Source organism: Mustelus asterias, unplaced genomic scaffold (assembly GCF_964213995.1).
Source record: "Mustelus asterias unplaced genomic scaffold, sMusAst1.hap1.1 HAP1_SCAFFOLD_2789, whole genome shotgun sequence".
NCBI lineage: Eukaryota > Metazoa > Chordata > Chondrichthyes > Carcharhiniformes > Triakidae > Mustelus > Mustelus asterias.
The window spans coordinates 36,503-46,579 of NW_027592734.1; the positions used below are offsets into that span (position 1 = coordinate 36,503).

A 10,077-nucleotide genomic window follows, 5' to 3' on the forward strand; every position below is an offset into this window, starting at 1 on the left:
AGCCACACAAGCTTTCGGAGCTCCCCTTGGAGCACCGAAAGCTTGTGTGGCTTTTGCTACCAAATAAACCTGTTGGACTTTAACCTGGTGTTGTTAAACTTCTTACTGTGTTTACCCCAGTCCAACGCCGGCATCTCCACATCATGGGGATGGTGCCAGAGGACTGGAGAATGGCGAATGTTGTTCCTCTGTTTAAGAAAGGGAATAGAAATGACCCTGGTAATTATAGACCGGTTAGTCTTACTTCGGTGGTTGGTAAATTGATGGAAAAGGTCCTTAGGGATGGGATTCACGACCATTTAGAAAGATGCGGATTAATCCGGGATAGTCAGCACGGATTCGTGAAGGGCAAGTTGTGCCTCACAAATTTGATAGAATTTTTTGAGGAGGTAACTAAGTGTGTTGATGAAGGTAGGACAGTTGATGTCATATACATGGATTTTAGTAAGGCGTTTGATAAAGTCCCCCATGGTCGGCTTATGATGAAAGTGAGGAGGTGTGGGATAGAGGGAAAGTTGGCCGATTGGATGGGTAACTGGCTGTCTGATCGAAGACAGAGGGTGGTGGTGGATGGAAAATTTTCGGATTGGAGGCAGGTTGCTAGCGGAGTGCCGCAGGGATCAGTGCTTGGTCCTCTGCTCTTTGTGATTTTTATTACTGACTTAGAGGAGGGGGCTGAAGGGTGGGTCAGTAAATTTGCTGATGACATCAAGATTGGTGGAGTAGTGGATGAGGTGGAGGGCTGTTGTAGGCTGCAAAGAGACACAGATAGGATGCAAAGCTGGGCTGAAAAATGGCAAATGGAGTTTAACCCTGATAAATGTGAGGTGATTCATTTTGGTAGGACTAATTTAAATGTGGATTACAGGGTCAAAGGTAGGGTTCTGAAGACTGTGGAGGAACAGAGAGATCTTGGGGTCCATATCCACAGATCTCTGAAGGTTGCCACTCAAGTGGATAGAGCTGTGAAGAAGGCCTATAGTGTGTTAGCTTTTATTAACAGGGGGTTGGAGTTTAAGAGCCGTGGGGTTATGCTGCAACTGTACAGGACCTTGGTGAGACCACATTTGGAATATTGTGTGCAGTTCTGGTCACCTCACTATAAGAAGGATGTGGAAGCGCTGGAAAGAGTGCAGAGGAGATTTACCAGGATGCTGCCTGGTTTGGAGGGTAGGTCTTATGAGGAAAGGTTGAGGGAGCTAGGGCTGTTCTCGCTGGAGCGGAGGAGGCTGAGGGGAGACTTAATAGAGGTTTATAAAATGATGAAGGGGGATAGATAGAGTGAACATTCAAAGACTATTTCCTCGGGTGGATGGAGCTATTACAAGGGGGCATAACTATAGGGTTCGTGGTGGGAGATACAGGAAGGATATCAGAGGTAGGTTCTTTACGCAGAGAGTGGTTGGGGTGTGGAATGGACTGCCTGCAGTGATAGTGGAGTCAGACACTTTAGGAACATTTAAGCTGTTATTGGATAGGCACATGGAGCACACCAGGATGATAGGGAGTGGGATAGCTTGATCTTGGTTTCAGATAAAGCTCGGCACAACATCGTGGGCCGAAGGGCCTGTTCTGTGCTGTACTGTTCTATGTTCTATTGACTCCCTCTCCCCGCCCAAAGTCTGTCCCACCATCTACAAGGACACAAGTCTGGGATAACTCTCCGCTCGCCTGGGATGAGTGCGGCTCCCAACGACCCTCGAGAAGCTCGACACCATCCGGGACAAAGCTGCCCCCGCTTGATTGGCACCACATCCACAAACACCCACTCCCTCCGCCACCGACGCACAGCGGCAGCTGTGTGCACCAACTACTGGATGCCCCGCAGCACCTCCCAAACCCACGGCCACTTCCATCTCCAAGGACAAGAGGGCAGCAGATACACGGGGGAACGCCGTCACCTGCACTCCGAGCCACTCGCCGTCCCGACTTGGAATTATAGCGGCCGTTCCCTCGCGTTCGCTGGGGTCAAAATCCTGGAACTCCCTCCCTGACGGGGTCAACCCGCAGCCCGTGGAACTGCGGCGATTCAAGATGGCGGCTCCCCCTTCCCCAGGGGCAACTACGGATGGGCAGTGAATGTTGGCCAAGCGGAGACGCCCATGTCCCACCAGTGAATTTAAAATACTCAAAGAACAAAGAACAAAGAACAGTACAGCACAGGAAACAGGCCCTTCGGCCCTCCAAGCCTGTGCCGCTCCTTGGTCCAACTAGACCAATCGTTTGTATCCCTCCATTCCCAGGCTGCTCATGTGACTATCCAGGTAAGTCTTAAACGATGTCAGCGTGCCTGCCTCCACCACCCTACTTGGCAGCGCATTCCAGGCCCCCACCACCCTCTGTGTAAAAAACGTCCCTCTGATATCTGAGTTATACTTCGCCCCTCTCACCTTGAGCCCGTGACCCCTCGTGATCGTCACCTCCGACCTGGGAAAAAGCTTCCCACTGTTCACCCTATCTATCCCCTTCATAATCTTGTACACCTCTATTAGATCTCCCCTCATTCTCCGTCTTTCCAGGGAGAACAACCCCAGTCTACCCAATCTCTCCTCATAGCTAAGACCCTCCATACCAGGCAACATCCTGGTAAACCTTCTCTGCACTCTCTCTAACGCCTCCACGTCCTTCTGGTAGTGCGGCGACCAGAACTGGACGCAGTACTCCAAATGTGGCCTAACCAGCGTTCTATACAGCTGCATCATCAGACTCCAGCTTTTATACTCTATACCCCGTCCTATAAAGGCAAGCATACCATATGCCTTCTTCACCACCTTCTCCACCTGTGTTGCCACCTTCAAGGATTTGTGGACTTGCACGCCGAGGTCCCTCTGTGTTTCTATACTCCTGATGACTCTGCCATTTATTGTATAACTCCTCCCTACATTATTTCTTCCAAAATGCATCACTTTGCATTTATCCGGGTTAAACTCCATCTGCCACCTCTCCGCCCAATTTTCCAGCCTATCTATATCCTGCTGTATTGCCCGACAATGCTCTTCGCCATCCGCAAGTCCAGCTCTGTCTCACTCCCTCTGCAACCCACAAACCCCCCGTCCTCTGGGAGTGCAGCAACAGGCGGAGGCCGTTCAGCCCCTCTCAAGCCTGTTTACCCCACTCAACGAGCAAAATGGCTGACCTCTGACCTGCCTCCAGGCAGGGCAGCAGCAGTGGATGCTTTCACAGCAGGGGATTTTCACAGTAACTTCATTGCGGTGTCAATGTCAGCCTTACTTGTGACACTAATAAATAAACTTAAACTCAAAAACTTAACAGCGGGTTGGCGCTGCTGCCTCACCGCGCCAGGGACCCGGGTTCGATTCCCGGCTCGGGGGGTCACTGTCTGTGTGGAGTCTGCACGTTCTCCCCGTGTCTGCGTGGGTTTCCTCCGGGTGCTCCGGTTTCCTCCCACAGTCCGAAAGACGTGTAGGTTAGAGATGGATTGGGCCGTGCTAAATTCTCCCTCAGTGTTACCCGAACAGGCGCCGGGAGTGTGGGCGACTAGGGGATTGTCACAGTAACTTCATTGCGGTGTTAATGTAAGCCGACTTGTGACACTAATAAATAAACTTTACTTTTACCCAGCCACTCTTCCCTCGTAGACGCACTCCCCCATCCCCACCCGGGGGGAAATCTCCCCCCACCCCCCCTCTAACCCTGCCACCCTCCCCTCACAGACCCATATGCGCCCCTCCTTCCCCGGGGAGATTTCCCCCTGCCCACCTTACTGTGTCCAGTTTTGGGTCTCCTTACTTGAGAAAGGATATACTGGGCACTGGAGGGGGTGCAGAGGGAGATTCACTCGGTTGGTTCCGGAGTTGAGAGGGTTGGCTTATGAGGAGAGACTGAGTAGACTGGGGCTATACTCATTGGAATTCAGAAGAATGAGGGGGGGATCTTATAGAAACATATAAGATGATGAAGGGAATAGATAAGATAGAAGGAGGGAGGTTGTTTCCACTGGCGGGTGAAACTAGAACTCGGGGGCATGGCCTCAAAATAAGGGGGAGCAGATTTAGGACTGAGTTGAGGAGGAACTTCTTCACACAAAGGGTTGTGAATCTGTGGAATTCCCTGCCCAGTTGAGGCTCCCTCATTGAATGTTTTTAAGGCAAGGATAGATAGATTTTGGAACGGTGAAGGAATTAAGGTGAGCGGGCGGGTAAGTGGAGCTGAGTCCAGGAGAAGATCAGCCATGATCTTATTGAATGGCGGAGCAGGCTCGAGGGACCAGATGGCCCACTCCTGCTCCTAGTTCTTCTTATAAGACCATAAGACATAGGAGCAGAATGAGGCCACTCGGCCCATCGAGTCTGCTCCGCCATTCTATCATGGCTGATATTTTCCTCATCCCCATTCTCCTGCCTTTTCCCCATAACCCCTAATCCCCTTATTAATCAGGAACCTATCTGTCTCTGTCTTAAGGTGGTTGTGGTTGGGGTGTGGAATGGACTGCCTGCAGTGATAGTGGAGTCGGACACTTTAGGAACATTTAAGCGGTTATTGGATAGGCACATGGAGCACACCAGGATGATAGGGAGTGGGATAGCTTGATCTTGGTTTCAGATAAAGCTCGGCACAACATCGTGGGCCGAAGGGCCTGTTCTGTGCTGTACTGTTCTGTGTTCTAAAGACACTCAATGACCCGGCCTCCACACCCTTCTGCGGCAAAGAGTTCCACATATTCACCACTCTCTGGCTGAAGAAATACCTCCTCATCTGTGTTAAAGGATCGTCCCTTTAGCCTGAGGTTGTGTTCCCTCTGGTTCTAGTTTTTCCCACTGGTGGAAACATCCTCTCCACGTCCACTCTATCCAGGCCTCGCAGTATCCTGTAAGTTTCAATAAGATCCCCCCCCCCCTCATCCTTCTAAACTCCAACGAGTACAGACCCAGAGTTCTAAAAGATTTACTAGGATGCTACCGGGACTTGATGGATTGAGTTATAAGGAGAGGCTGGGATAGACTGGGACTTTTTTCTCTGGAGCGTAGGAGGCTGAGGGGTGATCTTATAGAGGTCTATAAAATAATGAGGGGCACAGATCAGCTCGATAGTCAACATCCTTTCCCCAAAGGTAGGGGAGTCTAAAACTAGAGGGCATAGGTTTAAGGTGAGAGGGGAGAGATACAAAAGGGTCCAGAGGGGCAATTTTTTCACACAGAGGGTGGTGAGTGTCTGGAACGAGAGGCAGTAGTAGAGGCGGGGACAATTTTCTCTTTTGAAAAGCATTTAGACAGTTACATGGGTATGATGGGTATAGAGGGATATGGGCCAAACGCAGGCAATTGGGACTAGCTTAGGGGTTTTAAAAAGTAAGGGGCGGCATGGACAAGTTGGGCCGAAGGGCCTGTTTCCATGCTGTAAACCTCGATGACTCCATGGCTCTAAACCGATCCTCATACAAGCTCTTCATTCCAGGGATCATTCTTGTGAAGCTCCTCTGGACCCTTTCCAAGGCCCAGCACATCCTTCCTTAGATACGGGGACCCAAAACTGCTCCCAATGGGGTCTGCCCAGAACCTGATACAGCCTCGGAAGTACATCGATCCCTTTAGCCCCAAGAGCGATATCTAATTCCTTCTCGAGATCACACAACGTTTTGGCCTCAACTACTTTCCGTGGGAGTGAATTCCACACATTCGCCACCCTCTGGGTGAAGAAATTTCTCCCCACCTCAGTCCTAAAAGGTTTACCCCCTGATCCTCAAACTCTGACCCCCTAGTTCTGGACTCCCCCCACCATCGAGAACATTCTTTCTGAATCTACCCTGTCTAACCCTGTTGGAATTTTATAAGTTTCTATGAGATCCCCTCTCACTCTTCTCAACTCCAGTGAACAGAGTATAAAGTTTATTTATGAGTGTCACAAGTAGGCTTACATTAACACCGCAATGAAGTTACAGTGAAAATCCCCTAGTCGCCCACACTCCGGCGCCTGTTCGGGTCACACTGAGGGAGAATTTAGCACGGCCAATGCACCCTAACCAGAATGTCTTTTGGACTGTGGGAGGAAACCGGAGCACCCGGAGGAAATCATAGAAACCCTACAGTGCAGAAGGAGGCCATTCGGCCCATCGAGTCTGTACCGACCACAATCCCACCCAGGCCCTACCCCCACATATTTACCCGCTAATCCCACTAACCTACGCATCTCAGGACTCTAAGGGGCAATTTTTAATCTGGCCAATCAACCTAACCCGCACATCTTTGGACTGTGGGAGGAAACCGGAGCACCCGGAGGAAACCCACGCAGACACGGGGAGAACGTGCAGACTCCGCACAGACAGTGACTCGAGCCGGGAATCGAACCCTGGCGCTGTGAGGCAGCAGCGCTAACCCGCTGTGCCATCGTGCCACCCGAGCACAATCCTAACCGACTTAGTCTCTCCTCATAGGACAGACCTGCCATCCCAGGAATCAGCCTGGTAAACCTTCGCTGCGCTCCCTCTATAGCAAGGGACATCCTTCCTCACACATTCACCACCCCATGGGTGAAGAGATCCCTCCTCATCTCCGCTTTGAAGGATCGTCCCTTCAGCCTGAGGTTGTTGCCCCTTGAGAAGGTGGTGGGGGAGCCGCCATCTTGAATCGCCGCCATCTTGAATCGCCGCCATCTTGAATCGCCGCCATCTTCTCAAGGGGCTGTGGGTTGGCCCACATCCTTCCAACGAGCCCAGACCCAGAGTCCTCAACCCGTTCCTCATACGACAAGCTCTTCATTCCAGGGATCATTCCAAGGGCCCAGCACATCCTTCCCAGTAACCATTAGAAACATGACCCCCCGCCCCCCCCCGCTCTCCCCTCCCCTCTCACCATGGCCGTAATCTCGTCGAAGGACTGCAGATACTCCACGATCTTGGACTTGTGGGCAGGCTCGACACGGGCGAAGCAGCTGGCGTTACGGCAGGCCAAGCGCTGGTCAGCGGCGGGCAGGTCGTCAAACTCGCGGCCGGTGAAGGCGCGCCCGCTGACCTCCTCGTCCTCGCCGAAGATGCCAATGCGGCGGCAGATAGCCACGGCGGTGCCCTTGTTGTCCCCGGTGATCATGATGACCCGGATGCCAGCGTCCCGGCACAGCTGGATGGAGCCGATCACCTCCTTACGCGGCGGGTCCAACATCCCCACCACACCGACAAAGGTCAGATCACACTGCGGCAGAGAGAGAGAGCGTGAGAGAGAGAGAGAGAGAGAGAGAGAGACAGAGAGAGAGAGAGAGGGAGAGACAGAGAGAGAGAGACAGAGAGAGAGACAGAGAGAGAGAGACAGAGAGAGAGAGACAGAGAGAGAGAGACAGAGAGAGAGAGAGACAGAGAGAGAGAGACAGAGAGAGGGAAAGACAGAGAGAGAGAGACAGAGAGAGACAGAGAGAGAGAGAGAGAGACAGAGAGAGAGAGACAGAGAGAGAGACAGAGAGAGAGAGAGAGGGACAGAGAGAGAGAGAGAGAGAGAGAGAGGGAGAGAGGGAGACAGAGAGAGAGAGACAGAGAGAGAGACAGAGAGAGAGACAGAGAGAGAGAGACAGAGATGAAGATAGAGACAGAGAGAGAGAGACAGAGAGAGAGAGACAGAGAGAGAGAGAGACAGAGAGAGAGAGAGAGCGCCGCCCTGTGGGAGGGTCGGTGCTGAGGGAGCGCCGCACTGTGGGAGGGTCAGTGCAGAGGGAGCGCCGCACTGTGGGAGGGTCGGTGCTGAGGGAGTGCCGCACTGTGGGAGGGTCGGTGCTGAGGGAGCGCCGCACTGTGGGAGGGTCGGTGCTGAGGGAGCGCCGCACTGTGGGAGGGTCGGTGCTGAGGGAGCGCCGCACTGCGGGAGGGTCAGTGCTGAGGGAGCGCCGCACTGTGGGAGGGTCAGTGCTGAGGCAGCGCCGCACTGCGGGAGGGTCAGTGCTGAGGGTGCGCCGCACTGCGGGAGGGTCAGTGCTGAGGGAGCGCCGCACTGTGGGAGGGTCAGTGCTGAGGGAGCGCCGCACTGTGGGAGGGTCGGTGCTGAGGGAGCGCCGCACTGTGGGAGGGTCAGTGCAGAGGGAGCGCCGCACTGTGGGAGGGTCGGTGCTGAGGGAGCGCCGCACTGTGGGAGGGTCAGTGCCGAGGGAGTGCCGCACTGTGGGAGGGTCAGTGCTGAGGGAGCGCCGCACTGTGGGAGGGTCAGTGCTGAGGGAGCGCCGCACTGTGGGAGAGTCAGTGCTGAGGGAGCGCCGCACTGTGGGAGGGTCGGTGCTGAGGGAGCGCCGCACTGTGGGAGGGTCAGTGCTGAGGGAGCGCCGCACTGTGGGAGGGTCAGTGCTGAGGGAGCGCCGCACTGTGGGAGGGTCAGTGCTGAGGGAGCGCCGCACTGTGGGAGGGTCGGTGCTGAGGGAGCGCCGCACTGTGGGAGGGTCAGTGCTGAGGGAGCGCCGCACTGTGGGAGGGTCAGTGCTGAGGGAGCGCCGCACTGTGGGAGGGTCAGTGCTGAGGGTGCGCCGCACTGTGGGAGGGTCAGTGCTGAGGGTGCGCCGCACTGTGGGAGAGTCAGTGCTGAGGGAGCGCCGCACTGTGGGAGGGTCAGTGCTGAGGGAGCGCCGCACTGTGGGAGGGTCGGTGCTGAGGGAGCGCCACACTGTGGGAGGGTCAGTGCTGAGAGAACGCCGCACTGTGGGAGGGTCAGTGCTGAGAGAACGCCGCACTGAGGGAGGGTCGGTGCTGAGGGAGCGCCGCACTGTGGGAGGGTCAGTGCTGAGGGTGCGCCGCACTGTGGGAGAGTCAGTGCTGAGGGAGCGCCGCACTGTGGGAGGGTCGTTGCTGAGGGAGCGCCGCACTGTGGGAGGGTCAGTGCTGAGGGACCGCCGCACTGTGGGAGGGTCAGTGCTGAGGGAGCGCCGCACTGTGGGAGGGTCAGTGCTGAGAGAACGCCGCACTGAGGGAGGGTCAGTGCCGAGGGAGTGCCGCACTGTGGGAGGGTCAGTGCTGAGGGAGCGCCGCACTGTGGGAGGGTCAGTGCTGAGGGAGCGCCGCACTGTGGGAGGGTCGGTGCTGAGGGAGCGCCGCACTGTGGGAGGGTCGGTGCTGAGGGAGCGCCGCACTTTCGGGGTGGTGGGGGGACAGCGGTGTTGGGCCCTAAATGACGTTGATTTACGCTGGAGTCTTCGTGCGCACAATGGCGGCCGCTTTTCCAACGCTGGAAACATGTGCGGGCCTCTTGGGATGTGAGGTTTTGGGACTGTATCCAGAGAGAGGGGCCGAAAAGCTGTATCGCAACGGGGGTCGATCAATGTCCTAACGGAAGCTGTCCTCCCCTCAACGCGCGCCCTTCCACCGCCATCGCCCGTACCTCATATTGTACGAACTTGGTCGCGTCTTCAAGGTTCATCTCTTCCTTCTTGGGGGGTGTGTCTCGGGTCGCCAGGGCGAGGCACCTCAGGGTGTCGCGGCCAGTGCCCCACTCCTTGATGACGGACAAGATCTTGTCCTTGACCGAGTTGGTGAGAGGCACCCGGGTGGTGCCCACACGCACATAGCTGCAGCGGTCGATCACCCCCTCTGGGGCACCCTGGTGGGGTAGGGGGAGAAGAGGGGGAATAAACAGAGGGTTTATCAGGAGGGCGTGGGGGCGTGCGGGTCGGGGGGTCGAGGGTTTGCGTGGTTCGGGGTTTTGGACCGGCCCTGGGACGAGGGAACCTTGGGTGCGGATGTGGCGCGTCCTGTTTTGCGTGGGAAGCAGAGGAAGGGGAAACTTGGCCTCAGATGTGGCGCGTCCTGTTTTGTGTGGGAAGCAGAGGAAGGGGAAACTTGCCCTCAGATGTGGCGCGTCCTGTTTTGTGTGGGAAGCAGCAGTTAACCTTGGGTTCAAATCTGGCCCATCCTTCTTCATGTGAGAGGCAGAGGCAGGAGAACCTTGCCCTCAGATGCGGCGCGTCCTGTTTTGTGTGGGAAGCAGCCGTTAACCTTGGGTTCAAATCTGGCCCATCCTTTTTCATGTCAGAGGCAGAGGCAGGAAAACCTTGGCCTCAGATGTGGCGCGTCCTGTTTTGTGTGGGAAGCAGAGGAAGGGGAAACTTGGCCTCAGATGTGGCGCATCCTGTTTTGTGTGGGGCCAGATTTGAACC

General features: G+C 55.3%; 1 protein-coding gene across 1 annotated transcript in view; it reads right to left on the reverse strand.

Moving 5' to 3' along the window:
- The window catches only part of LOC144490023 (sarcoplasmic/endoplasmic reticulum calcium ATPase 1-like), a 30,859-nt gene extending 21,002 nt beyond the window's left edge, over positions 1 to 9,857 (reverse strand). The window contains exons 1-2 of the mRNA XM_078207851.1: positions 9,303 to 9,857; positions 6,810 to 7,145 (exon numbers count right to left, since the gene is read on the reverse strand). Coding sequence (XP_078063977.1) covers positions 6,810 to 7,145; positions 9,303 to 9,842 — 876 coding nt within the window. The 5' untranslated portion in view covers positions 9,843 to 9,857. The remainder of the gene's footprint in view (positions 1 to 6,809; positions 7,146 to 9,302) is intronic.
- Positions 9,858 to 10,077: the final 220 nt, after the last annotated feature.